At 40.3% G+C, this 20,064-nt stretch overlaps 1 protein-coding gene across 7 annotated transcripts in view; it reads left to right on the top strand.

The window, feature by feature from the left end:
* The window catches only part of ZNF827 (zinc finger protein 827), a 177,506-nt gene that overhangs the window by 98,406 nt on the left and 59,036 nt on the right, over positions 1-20,064 (top strand). For all 7 annotated transcript variants that reach the window (XM_037830750.1, XM_037830753.1, XM_037830755.1 and 4 more), the window contains exons 6-7: positions 2,020-2,259; positions 4,699-4,756. In XM_037830750.1, coding sequence (XP_037686678.1) covers positions 2,020-2,259; positions 4,699-4,756 — 298 coding nt within the window. The remainder of the gene's footprint in view (positions 1-2,019; positions 2,260-4,698; positions 4,757-20,064) is intronic.

Raw genomic sequence — 20,064 nt, 5'->3', positions numbered from 1 at the left:
GCAGACGTGTGCAGTGATGGTACCTGTGGGTGACCTAGCTGGAGGCAGGTCACTGGTCCCTAAGGGGGGAGAAGGCACTCAAGAAAAAGAAGCAGATGGACTGGAAAGAAAGGCAAAGAAGCTAAGCATGTAACTTGGAAAGCTTTTTATTATTCTGATTTTTTTTTCTTTTCTTACCATGACTGAATCAATGAACTTCATTTTTATGAGCTGCTTCAGAAACATGCAGAGAAAAGAAACAGCTTAACAGGAGGATAGGATGGGGGGATCTAAATTAAATGCAGTTTAGTTGCTGACACAAAAACAAGCCTTTTCCCCTGAGAAACATGTATAATATGTCAGAAAGCAAAAAAAAAAAAAAACACACAGAAAAACAATTAGCATGTTTCTTACGTAAGATCTTAGTTACAGCACTGTATTAATTTTAATCATTTAATTCAAAATGTTCTTCTGTCTTCTTTACTGCCTGTCAGTGAACTATGTAAGTATTTGGCTTTCACCTGACTGATGCTTGGCAAGGGAAAGTGCAGTTTTCTTTGACCACCCAGCTCACGGCAATGAGGTCTCCTCTTTCAGAACTCCTGACTGTCCCACAGACCAACACCTGCATTGTAATTGTTTCTTATGGTTCTATCTGTCTAGCTCTATTAATCTCCTATGTCTGTTATAACAAATCACCACAAACTTGTTGGCTTGAAACAATAAGAATGTATTGCCTCACGGTTCTGGGTGCCAGAATTCCGAAATCAAGTTGCCATGAGGGCCACACTTCCTCCGGAGGCTCCGGGACAGATGCCTTCCTGGCCTCTCCCAGCCGCTGGTGGCTCCAGGGCTCCTGGGCTCCTGGCTGCGACACTCCAGTCCCTGGCTCCATCTTACGTGGCCTTCTCCACTGTGTCTGTGGCTTCTCTTCTGCCTTCTATAAGGACACTTGTTGGAATCAGGGCCCACTTGGATAATCCAGGATGAGCTCATCTTGAGAGCCTTAACTTAGTTACACCTACAAAAATCCTTTTCCCGTTCCCAGGTTCCGAGGGTTAGAATATGGTGTCTTCGGGGCAGGGATGGGGCGGTACCAGTCAACCCAGCACACTCAGTTTATCTAGAAGAGCCCTCTTGGATTTTTGTCTTCTAGAGTGCTGAGTATAGAGTATTTACTAATAAGTGCTTATTGATTTGAAAGTGTGGACTTATTTTAAAGTAACCCAAATTAATGGCTAGACTAATTGCCCTACCTTGTTTCAAAGATGTTCTATCATCAGGTCTAAGAGATGCATGGACTTGAAGACACACCAGCCTTGAAAGCGAAATGTATGTTTCAAGCCAAAGACCAAAGCATTTAATGGTCACACCTAAAGGAAGGACAGTCAGGAAATTGAACCTTTATTCTAACCTGTAAGATTGCTGTTTTGCTAGGTGTTAACAATTGGCTTCTCTTCCTAGGTAGTCCTGAGGATTACTAGCTCCCAGCACAGTATAAATGTCTCAGTTGAATTGACTTCATTTACCCTTTATTAATTTAGCTGTCATAGAAGACAGAAAAAAAAAATTGATCACAGCTTTAAAAATAGAAGGAGAAAATAATTTGCTTGCTCCTATGTGATTCACAGAAATTTATGAGATGTAACACAAGGGCAGACATTTGCGGTGGTCTCTGTTAGTTCTGGCAGCAGGGTGGAGGCGAGGAAGGGGCACTGGGGAGAGGTCAGGAGACCCCCGTCAAGGGGTCCCAGAGCCGGACACCCAGGCTCTATCTAGGCTGTTTGTGCTGCCATCTGTGTGACTGTGGGCAAGTCACTTAATTTCTCTGGGCTTCAGTTTCTTACCTTTTCAGGAAATTAAATGGGTCCGATTTGTAGCTTTTCCAACTATGATTAGTTAAACCAGCAGGCCAAGGTGCTGCTTTCTAAATTGTTCCTTGACATGCTCCTCATCATTCTCTCTGTGATTAGAAACTGGGTTTGGTTCAGAATTAAGGAACTGTGATATTTTTGTTTCTCCTAATTTGCCTGTTTGCAGCGGAAAGCTACAAGGAAACACAGATGGTGAAGATTAAAGAAGAACCCATGGAAGTGGACATCCAGGACTCCCACGTCTCAATATCACCCAGCCGGAATGTCGGCTATAGCACTTTAATCGGGCGAGAGAAAACTGAACCCTTACAGAAGATGCCGGAAGGCAGAGTACCCCCCGAGAGAAACCTCTTCAGTCAGGATATATCTGTGAAGATGGCTTCCGAGCTTCTCTTTCAACTGTCAGGTAGGTTTACGTGCAGAAAAATCCCAATAATTAGGAATCCTTGGAAGGAAAGCCATTCTAACAAAGTAAAAAAAAAAGGAACTACTTTATAGGAATTTTTAGACAGAAATTGATTTGTTACTTTAACATGCATACTGCCACCAAATTAACAGCTAATAAAGCACTGCCAAGTACAATTCCTGCCAAACTTTCTTTAATAAATAGTTAAGAATCATTTGAAATTAGAACTCTATTCAATTCTCTGCAAATGATCCTTGTTGAATGGTCTAAACATCTCACCTCTAATTTTGTTTAGGCAGTTGATTTGATTAACAACCTCTTTTTTCCTAATGTGGAAAAGATAAACTTCAATTAACTTCAACAGAGACTGAATTACCATGAATTCCAAATTAATATAATCTGAATTAATGAGATTTTTTTATATCTTGCCAGAAAATGGGTGGGGGGAGCAAAAGACTAAAGTATGAGCAATATATCCCGCAGTAGCCTAGTAGAACATATTCCATGAACCAACTTTGTCTTTCTTGAATACTTGAAATTCAGAAGTACAATAATTACCAGCTGAGCTGATTGTCTTGATAGAGAAGTTTAAGGTTGTAGTATCTAATCTATTCCCTTTGTTAACTCTTCCAAGTCACATGCCATTCATCTCTAACAAATTTAATGTGCTGTTATTTTTTGAACATGATTGATATTGATGATATTCCCACATACAGGATTCAAATTTAGATGAAAGTACCTATACTTTGTCCATAGTCAAGCACTGACCTACATATTGAAGTTCATGCATCAGTAAAGTTGATTATTAATATATGATAAACTGGGTTGTGTTACGGGTAATAAATTTAAAACACCCATTAAATGCCTCATTATTTAAAATGTTCACTTGTTTCCTCCCCTAAGAAAAATATCAGGAAACAGACAAGAAGCTAGAATCTGTGTGAAACTAGAGTCATTGTAGTTTACCTTCTTGTTGGTCTGGCAACACAAACCATAGCTGTATCCCCTATCAGATGGTGCTGAAAATGGAAGGCTCAGTGTTTTCAAACAAGGATCGCACTTCTGCAGATCACTGCAGTGGTGGAAATAGTTAATTCAGTAAACACAATGGGACACACAGATTTTGCAAGCTCCAAACATGCAAAGAGCTTTCTTTTTTTTTTACAGGCCAAAAAAAAAAAAAAAAAAGTTATATATTTAAAAATAATATAACTTAGATAGTTATATAGCTAAAAACAATATAACTTATAACTTAGATAGTTATATATATCTAAAAACAATATAACTTTTAAAATGATATAGCAACTAAGATTTGTGGTTCATTTCAGTCTCTGTCTCTTAAAAATCTGTTAAACACAGGCTCCTATCAGCTAAAAACTGCATCTGAGAGTTCTCACCCTGGCTGTGTCACTGAAGTCTGGGTGACCTCAAGCATGTCATTTAGCCTTGATTTCCTGCTCTCTGAAAGAATTCTGGCTATGAATCCAAATTCAGCCTCATTGTCATTGTGGAGTGGACAGAAAGGAATTGTACATGCAGGCATGCATGCAGCAGCTTCAAACCACTATAATGAAGTGTGGAACAGATGTTGTAAATCTTTGTTTAAAATTTTCCCCAAATCTTCAAGATTAGGAGCTTTTCAGTTGTCCTGAAGTTGAAACCTGAAACCCTCATAGAATGGGCCAGGTCTTCTAGAGACACTTAAAAGAAGCCATGGTGAGCTGTGACAGTCAGGGCAGAGTCCTAGAATTTGAACTGGATCGGGGAGGCCGGAGTTCAACTTTTGTGTTCTTGAAAGCTAATTAAACAATTTCTGACAGCTGGTAGGTGCAGACCTCAAGACAGAGTGAGGGAGGGTTTACCTCTTCTTGCCTAATGGTAGGTTTTTTTGTTCCTTGTGACATTTATCAGAATAAGCACTCGATGACCACAGCACCGAGAGGTCTGACGACTGTTTTTATGTCTCCTCTCACAAAGGGGCCTAACAGTACAGAATACTTAAAGGTTGTCATCAAAGTCAGACATGGAACAGTTGCAACAACTGCACTTTTCATGCTGAATCAGAGGAAAGCAGAAATTTTCAGGTGCAGAAAAATATATTAGATATAATGGTCTTTGTGTACACATAGCTGTATCTGTGTGTGTGAGCACACCTATACTTACTGAGACCTGCTTAAAATCAGACAGCACCCTTGAAATTGGTAATTGTTTCCCTTAGATTGGCTTTTAGTAAAATGTTTTTATGGATGCTTTTGGCAGTTGTCTTTATCACTGAGACAAGGGAGGGTTTGAATATTTTAAAAAGAAACCAAAAGTTGGGTTCCCTCAGCCCGCAAGAGGAAAAGAGAAATGTTGAAGGGTGGTTCTGCTTAAGCCTAGACGGCATAAGTTGAGAGAAAACTACCTAAGAGTTGTATGTTTCATTCTTTCTTCCTACAGAAAAAGTGAGCAAAGAGCACAATCACACAAAAGAAAACACCATCAGGACGACCACCAGGTAGGCCTCCTTGTGTGGGCTCCCTCAGAACACCCCTTGGGGGCCGTCAGGCCCGCATTGTGCTGGACATTGTTCCCCAAACCATTTTCTGACACTGGGTTCAGAGCCCCCCACCCCCCTTCACCACTGTAATGTACCAGAACTTCCATTGCTAGAAACAATCCACCAAGAGGAAAGACCATTAATATTTATTAAACATCTCATAGGTATCACTCGGCTGGGAAATTTTCCATATGTTACTGTTTTTTATCCCTTCTAATAATTTTGTGAAGTAAATATTATTACAGTTGTTATCCTCTTGCAGAAGTTTCTTGACTTGAGAGTTTAAGTAGATGACACAGGCATGACTGGGAGCTGGGTCTGTAGCTGAGGAAATCCTCCCTCAGCCAGTGAACCCGGGATCTCGTCAGGGCTTTCTCCTAACTAGCCCTGCAGTCATGGCTGGTAATTTAGCGCCAAATATATCCCCACTTTTTACCTCCACAGCCTTGTTAGGAGGGTAAAAGTTTTAAAAAAAAAAAAATAGAAGAAAGATCATGCTTTAAAAATGGCTAGAACATCGTTATCATTAACAACTGTGGGCAAGGAGTTTTCTTTCCCTTTGTCACAGGCAGTTTGAGGAGATGAGCCAGTGTGGGTTACCCATTAATCTGTCAATATAAAGGAGGAGATCTTGTCATTGTTGTCACTCATATTAAGCCTTGAAGGCCACACAAACCTCAACTGCTGTAAACAAGAGGCAACAAGCAAAAACCCCAACACTGCAGGAAAGGAGCTCAAGGGAGCTGTGACCACCACCTTCGAAGGCCCATTGTCCACCCCCCTGCCACCCTCCAGCTTCTGATCTAGCAAAAGATTGACTTTACAAGTTGAAAAAACAGGAACTGGAAGAGCTAGTCATGAGCCACTAAGGAGTCTTTGAGTCGAGGAGCTTTGCTTTCCTGAGCAAGCATAGATAAATTCTTCCTGATGGGAGCGGTTCATTGGTTTTGTGTTTTTAATTCTTGCAACAAAAGAAAAATGATATTTTTCTTTCTGAGGTGGTATGAATTGACCCTGCAGCAACCTTAGGCACATGGATAGTACTGATTGGAACTTTAACCTAGGACTATTTTTTTTTTTTTTAATTCTACTAATTGGAATTTAGGAATATCAAATGTTAAAGGGTTATTAAAACAGAGCTAGCTTGACTCACATTGGGTTTACATTATATTTGGGAAAGGAACCTTGCTGTAATAGAACAGATGCATGGTCTCAGCCGTGTCTCCATATATAAGCACACAGATGGAAAATGAGTCTTGAGAAGATGGTCTATGGATTATACTGGAAAATGGAGCTTGGGGATAGAAAGCCTATTTTGGGTATTTAATTGCATGCCCAAGTCAAAAATGTTAGCCACCATAGATTCTCATTTACCTCTACCGACATGTAATGTTAAGGCTATTTTGTATATATGCTGTATGCATGGGTCTTAACACTGATGAAATTGGCCAGGCTTGTAGGCATTTAAAGACAGCACACTAAAAATAATGTGTTCATTTTAATTGGTTTCCATAGGATTCTTGAAATGTCATAGGTCAGATACCCTAGCAGCAAAGCCTGAGATGGGGATTCTTGAGGAAGTGTTTTATTGAGGGAGTGCCTTCAGAGGAACCTGCAGAGAAGTGACGGAGTCAGGAGAGGGGAAGGGGAAGGAGCTGAGCCAAGAGATAGTTTTAGCTGCAGCCTGAACCCTCAGGGACCTCCAAAGCACAAATTGCTCACAGTGGCTCCTGCCTCAAGACAAGGGGGCCAGCTTTTTGCACCCCCATATCAGTCACTGGCTGCAGGTCACCTCTAGCAGGGGATGTGTAACCTCCCAGGTAAGGAGGTTCCAATCAATGAGGGCTGTTGTTACTGGTAGCAGCCAACTTGGATGGGCGCACTGGTGCGGTAAAGGGGCTCTGAGCAGGGCCTCATCAGCATCTCCTATGGGTAGGTTTCCCCTGGCTCTTTAATACTACATAATAATATTTACATCACAAAAAGATATGCTGGAGGACCATTTATTTTATGCCTTTTGGGTGTTCTTTGGGAAGAGGTGAGAGGAAGTCTGAACTGGCCCAAACAGTGCAATGTACCTTGTAGCCTCAGTTGCCTTGGCTGGAGCAGAATTACAGGATAGAAGGGAAAAATGAAGCAGTCCCTACATTCTCCTCATGCTGGGAGATTAGGAGTAAAACAAAATCCGAATTATGTCTTTTGCCAAAGCAAAGGAAGAGGTGCATCCTGTGAGCCCCTGGCATAGTACAGTGATCAGAAATCAGTGTTACAGAATTCTTGGTTTGCATTTCTTCTACACAGTCCTTGAGTGTTTTTATTTTTCCTTTGAGTAGGCAACTTGCTCAATTAGCTTATCCCCAAACATATCTCTTTTTTACCTTCTCAGCTCATTACTTCTGGTGGAATAGAATCTTTTTTTTAACCTGAGTTAACTGATATCAGGAAAAGAAAAAAAAAAGCTAGCTCTCCTTTTCTGCTTCCTGTTTTAGAAGGATTTCTTATTTTGTGTGTACAAGGCCAGCTTATGAGTTATGCTTTAAGGCATGATTTGTCACACTTTTCAAAAGGATTTACATCATGCCTCAGAATTTTCATATTTCCAGATTTTTGAGTATTTAGTGGGATGTTTGGTTAGTTACCAGATTTCATGTGTTTGATTTCCTAGAAGAAGCTGATTGTTCACAATGATGGTCCACGATTGGAATTAAGTTCAGAATTTTCCTTGTTTGAGAGTTGCTAGGTACATTTAAGGAAGTTTAATTATGTTGGGTAGCCTTGGAATGCTGGCTGGAGAACAGTGTTGAAAGCCTTTCCAAATGCTTACTCCTGAGCTCTCCACTCCTTGAGCTTTCCTGCTCCAAGGATCTGGATATCCAGGGGGATGGGGGGAGAAGGGGGAGGAGGAGCAAGTGATACTGAAGAAAGAAGTCGATTCTCTCCTTGTCCTTTATAAACTCAACTTCCCCCACAGTATTGATCTCCATGCTTATTCCAACCACAGACTAAGGAAAAGCATAGCAAACCTAAATAGCACACTGTATAACTTGGCATTCCAATATGTGCTTGCCACTGAGAGATACTGGAGAGCTAATTTCCATTCTTGTGCACCAAGAGAACATGAGGCCTATGGATGCAGACAGTTAGATCTCTGTCCCAAACGGTTGATGGTTGTACCTCCCTCTTTATCTAATCCTCCTTCATCACATGTACGACCTTCATCACAGCACATTGGCAATTGTGCTGTTTGTTAATATAGCTGTTATAAGATGGGCAGATATGGAGAGAGAAAATGATGTTGGACAGCATTCCCTGTTAGCAGTTTTTTTCAGCAAGGTTTAGGTGAAGCTAAAGGTCAAAATGAATGACTAGCAAGTTTCTGGATCGTTGACTCTCTACCTTGTTTAAAAAAAGTTTTTTATAATGGAAAATTTTTTCAAACATATACAGAAGGAGAGAGAATGTACCCAGTCACCCAGTTTAAACAATGACCAATTCACGACCAATGTTGCTTCATTTATTCTCCTCCTCCCCGACACTGCCTCCTCCCCTGAGATTATTTTGAAGCGAATCCCACACGTCGTTTTTTTTTTTTTTTTTAGCTGGATATAACATCATTATTTTATTTTATTTTTTAATTCGTTTTTACTGAGATATATTCACATACCATGCAGTCATACATTCAGTTGTTCATAGTACCATTATATGGTTGTGTGTTCACCACCAAAATTAATTTTTGAACATTTTCATTACCACACACACAAAAATAATAAGAATAAAAATTAAAGTGAAAAAGAACAATTAAAGTAAAAAAGAACACTGGGTGCCTCCCCCCCCCCCATTTTTCTGCTCATTCATCCATACACTGGACAAAGGGGAGTGTGGTCCTTATAGCTTTCCCAGTCACCTTGTCACCCCTTATTAAGCTACATTTTTATATAATCATCTTCAAGATTCATGGGTTCTGGGTTGTAGTTTGATAGTTTCAGGTATTTACTGCGAGCTATTCCAATTCATTAGAACCTAAACAGGGTTGTCTATATTGTGCATAAGAGTGCCCACCGGAGTGACCTCTTGGCTCCTTTTGGAATCTCTCAGCCACTGAAACTTATCTCATTTCCTTTCACATCGCCCTTTTGGTCAAGAAGATGTTCTCCATCCCATGATACTGGGTCTACATTCCTCCCCGGGAGTCATATTCCACATTGCCAGGGAGATTCACTCCCCTGGGTGTCAAATCCCACACAGCGGGGAGGGCAGTGATTTCACCTGCCAAGTTGGCTTAGCCAGAGAGAGAGGGCCACATCTGAGCAACAAAGAGGCATTCAGGAGGAGACTCTTAGGCACAATTATAGGGAGGCCTCTCCTCTCCTTTGCAGCAACAGTCTTCCCAAGGGCAAGTCCTGCCACATGTCATTTTAAGGACAGGTTTGAGAATTCCCATGTTGTTTGTTTTTTTTTTCATCTCAATCCATTGAAGTGTGCCATGTCACTAGGCAGAAAAATCAGTCTACTTAGCAGCTGGGATGATTGGATCATGTGGTCCTGCTCACCAATGCCCTGACCTTGCCCATCCTGCCCTTGTTTGTACCTTCAAAGGGGCACTGCCATCGGATCAGTCTTTCAGTTGGAACCTTCTGTAAATGCTAAAATAGCAGTTGTTTTGCCTGTTTAGCCTTGGAGTCCATAAAATTCAATCTAAATGTAAAGGGGGCTATGCATCTCCTTCAAGATAGTGTGTGGTCTGAGTCTACTTAAAGCCATTATATCTGACGCTGAGATGGGGAGAGATTCCTGGCCAAACCCATGAGAATGGAAAGATGGAACACTTAAAAGACTAATAAAATCCTGATTTTTTTCTACTTCTTTTACCAACACAAGCCAAGGTTCTGCAAGGAGCAGATAACCAGCTAATATGATCACTGGTAGATGAAAATATATGAGGCATGATATCATAACAAGATCCCAAAGTTTAATGGAATAAAAAGATCTACATCTTTGACATGGACCATCACCCAGCCAGATGCTGGATAAGATCGAAATAGGAAAATGGAACCCTAGAGTAAGAATCAGATAGCTCCTGGCAGGTGAATTGGACATGCTCAATGTTGTGTAACACCATGAACTTCAAACAGTGGCTGCCAAGAACCCTCTCTTGGTTATTTGTTCTCTCTTTTCCCCATTAATAATTCAGTGTCCACAATGGTATAAGGTTGCAGGCCTATAAGAAAAACTTCTCACACCTGGCTTGCTTTATTCCAAAAGCAAGGAACAGTTTGCCTGAATTGTCCTTTTCTCCATTACGAGACATAGAGCCAAAGTGGGAAACTCAGAGAAGGGTAGTCTCATATAAATCATGCTATGTAGACCAATATGTAATTTGCCCAATTTCCAGACTTCAAAATGTGGGCTGTTTTTCTATGATTTAGATAATGACACTTACAGTGTTTTCTGAAAGACATATTCACTTGGAAGTGCCCAATATAGAATTTTCCTGTGTGATGGTTTGGATGCATGTCCTTAAATATTTATGATTCAGTAATAGGAATGGCACAAATTTGTAAAAGCATAATGTGCTGCCTCAATTCATGCAATTTCCCCTTCTCATTTCTTTGAAAGGCACAAGAGAATAATGCTCTATTACTTTAAAAAGTAAGAGATTACTTCTGAAGAACACTGAATTAGACAAAAGCAATTAAGAAATAAAACAGGAAACAGCGAATGAATTGGTGATATTTGAACAGCTCTTCATATATTCTCTTTACCCTTTATATTTGAATAACTTTAGAAGTAAATGCACTGAGAATTCTATTTACAAAGGATGGAAACTGCTACTGATTTCAAGGAGTCCCTTTGATCAAGACATTTGATTCTTTTTTGGTGAGATCAAGGTTGTTGGTGTGCTATGTGGTAGTGTTGCAAATTTGTAAAATGCCCTTCCTCAAGACACTGCCATCTGCTGGAATCTTGTCATAACAAAGATATAAATCTTTGATGTCTGTAAGTAAATCATGCCCCCTTGTATGTAGTGCCTTTGTGCAGTGCACAGCCTGCACAACTGTCTGCAGCTGCCCTGCCACAAATGTTGATTTGAGAGCCTTTTTATTGGAAATACATCGTTTTCAACTTTTTTTTGAATTTTCATTTTTCAAAGAGATTAAAACATCCTTGAAATCAGTGGCTCATTTTTATACATATAGCTTGAAAATACTTTGCACATTGTTGTCATTTGTTTTTTTCCCCCCTTGTCCTTTTACCAAGCCTTTCTCAGTACTTTTAGCTATTCCTGTAATCCATTGCCCTATAGATATTACTTTCTGTCATTTTTTTTCTCCCACTTTTGTGACCTATTATGGTTAGAACAGCGTGCCTCCAGAACCATGTAGTGTCATGTTACTCTAAAAAAGCAAGTTTAAATGTCCTATACAGAATCAAGAGGATTATACTTATTTTTATCTTTTTCCATGGGCACTCCTCTCTTAATTTCTGCTGGTTTGCAACAGTTTTTCATCTCATTTGTATGACGTGTAACAGTCATGAAACAAGTATAAATCCAGAACCTATATTTCCCCCCCAGCTCAGGTGCCAGCTTCAATCATTTCTCACCTGGGATTTTCTCGCAAGAGAATCCCCATAATTGTTACAAGGAATATATCAAATATTAAACATTGACCTCTGTTTAATGAAAGAGCTGTCCTGTATATAACACAGCAGACAAGAGTAATTTTAAAAAGGAGTGCCCACGTTTTCCTGACATTAACTACAACTTGCACATGATAAAGAGTCTTGCTTCACTGCAGAGCAAGAGCAGGTTAATCTGTTCCCTTCTCACCTCTGCAGAAAACCCATTGTGCTTGTTTATGTATAAAGCCAGATTTCTGCAGGAGATCCAGGTCCCTCCACAGGCTGACATTTCGTGTATCCGGACCCACAGGATTCACTTCCTTGGTCTGTGCTGGCTCCGGCTCCCCCAGTCTGGCCTCTCCAGTGCAGCAGCCCTCGACAAGGCCTGGCATTGTGCTCCTTGTCCCCAGAAGCTTCCTGGCTCCACAATGGATGAATGCTAGAGCTGCAGCAACAGGAACTTGTTCCTTGAAAACTTGGTCTTAGGTTGTACCCATTGGCCTGCCTTTAAGACAACCTCAAATATAAGGCACTCATACTTTTCAAAGAAGAAAATGAAAAACAGTAGCAATATATATTTTTTCCTAAAAAGCACTATTTTTCTTCTACACTATTTGAAACATCCCCTTCCTTCCGTAGCTTACTGCCTTCTGAAACTGAAGCTGACGGATACTGGGGGGATTGTAATTTAGATACGGTTGTTCCTGCCTCTGTTGTTTACAACTACCTCAAGTTATATCATCCCTCAGAGTTTACTCTTTTAGAATAAAAGATCCTAAATAGTAAAAAATGTATTTTTTTAAGTTTTGAAAATAATTTTTTATTTCAAGACATATGGGAGAGCACAAAGAAGAAAAAAATACTCACTTATAATCCTGCTACCCAGAGAGAGCCACTGCTAAGGTGGTGGTATATGTTCTTGCTGATTTTTTTTCTATTTATGTATGTATACTTTGTTATAAAAATTGGATCCTCTTAAATATACCATTTTGTAATTTTTTCTTTTCACCTAACAACCTCTTAAGAACATCTTTCCATGTTGGTAAACATGACTCAGTATTATTCTATTAGTGCTTGCATAGTAGTCAACATTTGCATGTGTCCCAGTTTATGTAATCATTCCCCTATTATTGGAAATCAAGGTTTTTTTCCCAGGTTGTCACCAAAATAGGCAATGTTGGGATAAAATATTCTACATATATCTTTGCAAACTTGTCTGGTTCTTTCTATGGAATAAATTCTTAGAAGGGAACCGGTGACTCGAAGTGTAAAGTGTTCACATTTTACACTCTTGCTATGAATTATCAAATTTACTTCCAGAAAGGTTGAATCTACAATTCTACCAGAAACTAAAATGAGAGAGATAAACAGCATGTTTCTAAAGTCTCACCAACTCTGTGCTATCTGATTAGAAAACAGTTTCACCAATTTGGGACTTAAAAAATCATATCTTATGGTTAATATTAAGCATTTTGTTCATGGGGAGGCATTGGTGTTTGTTCTTTTTGTATTTTCTATTTTGGTTATTTATTATTCTGTTTGGTGGCTTGTCTGAGTTGGATATTTTATTTGATTGCTGCTATGGATATTTTTTAATTTCAAAACAAAATAGAAGGAATAAAATAATAAATGACCATATCCGCATCATCCAGATTAAACAATTATCAGCATTTTGCCAGTTGCTTCATCAGCCCTTTTTTCTCCCTATATTTTAAGGCATATCCCAGACAGCCTTACCTCACCCCCAGATTTTTTTGGTAGACATCCATTGCTAAAAAATAAGGTTATTTTCCACAATACCATTTTACACCTTACAAAATTAACAGCATGTCTGTCTGGTTTTTAATTGCTGAGATGTTGGTCAGCACCAACAGCCACATCAGTGGAATAGAAGAGGGAAACACAGCTTCACTTTCTTGCCCCTTTTTTTCCAGTCACCTCCAAAAATTAAAGGAGAAAATCTGGTGCCTGTGTGGGCAGTAGAATGATGGAGTGACCTTGACTCCCCTTCTGCCCACAAGCCCCTTTTAGAAACCCACTAAATCTGCGAGGCCAGCCTCAAGTTCTAGATAAATACCCCAGCTGAAGTTTGCCAGTTTTTGAGATTAATTGACGTTTTATTCACTACAGTCCCTCTTTCTTTGAAAAATTGGGAGCGCAACGTGATCAATGTCCGGGTTTCCAAGCCCAGCCCACCAGGTTACAGGAGTCTTCTCTGTTGTGTCCTTTCTAAGCTGTGCACAAGGAACTTGCTGTTTCCGTTGGCCGAGGTTGTCCTCGAGGCAGGATTGACAGTCGTTTTTAATCTTGAGCATTCTTCTCCAACCCCACACTCCTAATCTGCCACCAGGCTTGTTTTCACATAAATCAGTAAATATATACATAAATACATAAATAACCATTCAAGACCAGGCTCCTCATTTCTGTGATATTGAAGAGGAAAGAACAGTGTTTGTGAATACCATTTTAAAAAGGTATTTTCATACCATTTAGCTTTTTTACTGACTGCAAGAATGTTATAAGAAAACATTAATAAGAACTGTTAACAAGGAAACTGGCACTGATCTTCATCCCTATAATGTCCATATCTGGGCATATTTCAGAAGCAGCTGCACAAACTCGTGCAAAACGAAACTGAGGGCCCAGGTGGAAGTTAGGAGGACCCCATAGGGTCAGAGGTCACGGAGAGCAGCTACTACACAGAGCCAAGTGACCTCATCAGGATTTTCTTCTTTATTTCACATAATACTATGCACATGTATCAGGTTCTGTATTCTATTTTTAGAAGTCTTCATGGTTCTTCTAGAAAACTCTGTGGAAGTGAGTATTTAAAATATTTCAAATATAATCATTTATAAATATATTACAAATCAAATAAATATGTAGATAAAAATAACTATTAAACATCTACTTTCTATTATAAATTATTAGCAAATTTATGCCAATTAAATAAAGTAATATTTGAAAAAAACAAAATAAGCACTATATAAAAGTAAAGAAAATTGCATTAATCATGAAAACTGAAAATGCAATAATGTTGCTTGATCTTCTTAAAAAGTAGAATCTTTAAAAATAATGTGTGGCAATGTTTTTGGTTGTTGAGTTGTAAGCGTATTTTTTACAAGCTTCTGAAAAAGTTTTCTCTGATGTTAAAATACTTGAGGAAATGTTAAGAAGATAGTTATAACTATTCCAAATATTTTCCCCATTACATATCTTCAAATAATTCTGTCTTTCTTCTTTGATATGTTTGAGAAACTTAAAAAAAAGAAAACTTTTTTGTTCTTTGGCAAGGACTGTAATCTGCTATTGTTAACAAGCTCTCGTTTTTGTTCAAAGACGTTTCCAGTTTGTTCTCATTTCCTTTTGTTTCGCTATGTATACATGGAGATTCCATATGGAAGTTACCTGTATCCATTTCAGTTCTGTCCCATTCACGTTCCATATAGTCAAAAAGTTTGAATGAACATAAGATTTATTCTTGAAATAACTTTGCTCTCTCCACTTTGTCTTGAGGATTTTGGAGGCATAGAAAATGCTTTCTGAACTAATGACACCTGTTCAATTCAAAATGTTAATGTAGCGTGTAACTCTTGAGGTACGTCTCTAAGTCTAAATGATTCAGAGTTCAGATTTTTAAAAATACTTGTATAATGGTTTTGGACAAACAAATACACAATATTTCAATTCTTAAAAAATAACATTGTATATTGAAATGTTGAAATACTGAAAACCAGGATTGAGTGGCTTGAATTAAGGGCTAAGTGGAGATGAGAGAATCCCTTTTAACAAGAGGGACAGACAGCCGTCAGGACAAGGCCAGGTGGCCCCAGGAGCTGAGCACAGAGCAGCAGCCGAGGAGAGAGAACCCTGGCACCTCAGAAATTTTCCACCCAAGGCTAGGCCTTCCAGCTCTACTTCTGCAATATATAGCTTCTTGGACATGTCTATGTCAGAGAATTTTATTGTTAAAATTTCCTTAAAATAAAACAAAGCAAAATAATAATTAACACAAGTGCTTTGGAACAATTTTATCTGGTTCTTGGAAAAAATCTGGAAGGCCTGTTATGTTGTGTAAATATATAGCTGAATAGATAATCAAGTACCTTCACTCGAAAATATGCCATTTTTTTTTCATTCACAAAAGAAAAATTTGTCTTTCTGAACAATTTGCCTGAAACTCCTACATTTAATAGAATTTCATTCCACTCTGATCTATGTCAATCCTCACAGGTTCTGAGTAAAAACACATTACAAAGCAGTCTTCTTTTCTTTGTATAGTTTTTGTCTTTCTTTTTTATTTGCCATTCCCAAATTCAGTCCTTTTGATTATTGCTATTGTCCTTTAGAAGGGAGAAAAATTATTTTTTCTCTGTTGTCCCTTTAAAACTATTGTTTCATTACTAACTATAAAGTTTGTACTTAACTTTCTCTTATTTGGTGTATCTTTTTTTTTAATTCTTGTTGTTTTGCCATCAAAATGAGAGTTCTCGTAACTTTTTGACTTTGGCTTCGGGGGAGATTTGTTAAATAGATGAACCTCTGGTCAGCGTGAAGCAGAGCTCCCTGTTGGCACGTAGATGTTGAAGGTGGATGTATTCATGCCACAATTGGCATTTAGCAAAATGTATCACTATTTAGAGCCATAGTCTTCTGTGGACTGTGTTACAATTTATTGTGAATCTTCTGTTTTCTCAGCACTGTGCTGCTGACCTGCAGTCGGGGCCGTCTAATGACTGGAATTGTCTAATCACATGATAGCATTGCCCCTTTGTATGTTAGCCCTTAGATTTTCTACAGGAGAAAAATTAAAATCCACATCCAAGATCCATTTTCCTTTTATGCAGAAAGGAAACTTGAATAAATAAAGGTTTTACACACTTGTTTCTAAGTAGCAAAAGACAGGAAAAATAATGAAGGAGTTGGGCAGTTCTAAGTCCATCTAACAACTTCCAGGCATTGCTCTTGAATATTTCTTGAATGTAGGAATTAACTCGGTCTTACAGGTCGCCTGACTTTGTCCAGGGCCAAAGGGAATACGTGATGGTAGATGAAGGTTTTGTTAAAATAAGTGTTGATCCCCTCCCCCATTAGCTATTAGTTTCAGTCTCCTCTTCTACCAAATTTTTACCAAAAATATTAACCAGCAATAAATAAATTTTTGACAATTATTTTTTGCCTTTTTTTCACTTCCTTTGCTCAATTTCTGATTGAGGGGACTTGTCATAGTAGAATGACAGACGTGTAGACAGCTGGAGAGTCGGAACAAGGGCCCTGAGGCATTCACAAACGGGCTCCTTTTCTGGAATAACGGATGACTGACTAAATTACCAGTTGAAGTATGATACAAACATGCTTCACAGAAGCATACGTCGGGCATTCGGTGGATTTCCTTCATTCTTTTTCCCCGGGGAAGGTGCAGAGCCGACTCATCCTGTTGTGAGGCACCTTCTGGGACTTACGTCTCCCGTTGGTGACCGTGACTGCCTGAGGGGCGGTGACGCGCCAGCCTCGCCTCTGTTTGCCGTGGTACTTGGTCTACAGCCAGGCGGTCATCAGCTGCCAGCGGCTGTGCCTCTGCACATCACAACCACAGCGAGGCACGGGAGGAGGAAAAGGAGCTTCCAACATACTATCCCAACATCCCAAAACTTACAGTGCTCAGCCTGGTCTCTGAGTTCCAAGTTTAGTGTCTTCTGTGCTCTCAGAACATGGGCAGAGAGATAAAATGATCAGCGTGATGGGGGATCTAATCCCATCCAGCAAGCACATGTTATATAGGGAATGCTCTCAGTCTGCTTTTTCCTCTTTCCTTTCTTCCTGAAACGTGGTTGGTAATCTGGGTGTCCGAAAGATTAATACACAGATGTCCATGTAGCTTCAGTGCCCCTGTGCTGAAATACAGGCTTGCGGACACCTATTGACCCCGTTAGCCTTCCCTCTTTCAGGTTTAATAAGAAGGACGTTCCTGCCCTCTGAAGTAGTAGTTACAGCATTGGAGAATGTCATTGCACATCAGAGGTTAGGTTTGCAAATTGGCCAGGTCTGTGTGTTGCAGAAGGTTTAGAAAATTGGGGTGTATCTTAACTTCTACCGAGAAGACTACAGTCATTTCATTTGCTCTGATTCTCGATTGAAAAGGTATTCCTTCAGCTACCTAGGATCCTGTATACTGAAATGGCTGCACCCCACGCCCCTTTGTCCTTTCCTCCTCTGTCGCTGACTTTTGCTCCTTATCCATTCCAAGAAGGATTTGCAGGACTGTATTGTCTATGAATTCCCTTGGGTTAGAGATCATTCTAGAGGCAGTGTAGCTCACCAGGGCAGAGTGCCGACTGACACTAACCTGCTCTGGGTTCAAATCCTGCCTGTGCTCTCTGGCCATGGGCAACTCACTTAACTTCTCTGTCTCTAAGTCTCTTGGAAAAACTGGTAAAAAGAATAACAGTTGCTACCCTGTAGAATTGTTGTGAGAATTAAGTGAAGACAGTGCCAGGTACCTGATAAGTAATAAATGTGTTAGTTATTTTTATTGTGTGTACTACGTATTAAGAACTTTAACTTCAATTGCCCTTTTAACCTTTGTAACACCCCTTTGAAGATGGTATTTCTAAATTTCTTTACCAATGATGTAACTGAAGCCAGAGAGGTTAATGATTTGACAGCCATCACTTAGCTATTAAGTGGCCAATACGAAATTCAGACTCAGATCCCCCTGATTCCAAACTGTGCTAAACCACGTCACCCTGCCCCCACCTGAATGGATATGAACGCAGAGGATTGCAGCCTGTGTTTGGCCTGGGGCTGATGCTCCGTTAGTCTAATATCCTCTCTTTACAGATAAGACCCTACCCCGGGCTTCAGCTGCCTAGACGTCTAAAAAGTTTCTCCACCAATTCTTTGCCTCATAAAAACATTGCTGGTCCTTTTGTATTTTACGTATTCAGCATGACTCCCTTCTAATTCTCTGCTCCCTCAGAAGAAATCTTTTCTTTTCTATATAGGACAAAGCTGGCATCCAGGGTAGAAAAGTATTTGGAATGTTGGTTCCTTCTGTGATTGTCTCCCTTTCAACTCAACTTATTCTGAGCGTCTTAGTGATAATAGGACTTCATTCCTCACAACAGTGGAAATCTTCACTGTTGCTGAGAACATGTGAAGATGTAGAGCTAGCCCATTTCCACTACTGAGTAAAACCTAGGAGGCTGTTCCAGGTATGGAGCATGGCAACCCCTGCCTTGTTCACTCAGAAACCCTGGGGTCGGGTTTAAATGTATCTGTGCTCTTTACCTGCCCTGATTTGTACACTGTTCTTTAATCTGTATTTGTCACTGCTGGTTTACGGCGCTTTCCACCAGCATCACCTTGTCCCGTCTGAACTGCTGCTCTGGCCGCCTGCCTTGTCTTTGGCAAGTCCTTCCAGACCTCGTTGTACACTATGGCCAGGCAGAGCTTCCTGAAACTGAAATCCTGCTCTGTCACCCCTTACTTAAAACACCACAGTGTTTCCCACTGCTGTTAGGACAAAGCCAGGGGTGACCCTGCCTGCCAGTCCAGCCTCATTTCCCTCCCTCAGCTCCGGCCACAGGGAGCCTTTTGCCGGCCCTTCAGACTGGCTGTGTTCTTTCCCCGGGCTGAGACCCCTTACCCCAGCACCTTAGACCCCTCCCAGCCTCTACTACCCTTTCAGGTCTCAGCTCAGTGATTGCTTCGGCAGGAAGGCAGCTCCTGCCCTCCCTGATAAGGTCAGACCCCCTGTTTGCAGTGCCACACACTTCTCCTCCACAGCATTTGTCACTGTTGCCCGTTCCCTTTTACACACGTTTGCTGGATTAATCCACTCCTCCCACACAGGTCTGTGGGTGCCCTGAGATTAGAAACCATTGCCAGGTTTGTGACCATTCTGTTCCCAGGCTTGGAACGTCATAGGCACTCAGTAAATATTTACTGTAGGAACGAAGGAATGAGGGCAGTGCACATGCTTCCCTGTGGCGAGGAGGGTGATATTTCAGGAAGCCCTTTAAGGGTCCCGTTTCAGGCCTCTTGGTGCCCCCAAAGGAAGGCTCCACATTACAGGCAAGAACATTCTGTGGGGTCCCCTGCACTCTCGGATTTCAGGGTAATTTCTATAGCCAGAGTCTCTGTAGCATGAAGGCTCACTGCCTGACCTTTACCCTGTGCCCGTCAGCCCGCCCTGGTGCTTCCGTGTAAACTGTCCGCTCGGACATGCAGGCTGACACCGCCACCTTGTACGAAAGGTTGGAGCTGATGGTGTGGGATAGAGAACCTTACCCTCCAGGTTTGACCAGGAATCCTCCAAGCTCCCTACCTCCTCAAAAGTTCTTTAACTCTCAAGTTTTTCTTAGTGGAAGAGTTGGGAATTAGCTTAATCACATCAGCAGTCACTTAGCCCTTCAAAATCAGAGACTGTGTCTTCGTTTTGTGAGGGACTTTGTACAAGGAAACTACGCTTTTTGTCAACTTGTGAGGAAAAGTAGATGGATTTTGCTCCCTGTTGAGCTAGACAGAGATACAAATTTTAAAAAAGAAAAATAACTGTTTATTCTAATGCAGGCAGTTTGATCTTAATGACTATTAATGGTGATAATTAATTGGTTGGTTCTTGGAGTGATTGTAGAATTGAT

The sequence above is a fragment of the Choloepus didactylus genome, chromosome 3 (genome assembly GCF_015220235.1).
Source record: "Choloepus didactylus isolate mChoDid1 chromosome 3, mChoDid1.pri, whole genome shotgun sequence".
Lineage (NCBI taxonomy): Eukaryota > Metazoa > Chordata > Mammalia > Pilosa > Megalonychidae > Choloepus > Choloepus didactylus.
Note: the sequence above shows the minus strand (reverse complement) of the source record. Positions and strands in the feature narration are given on the sequence as shown.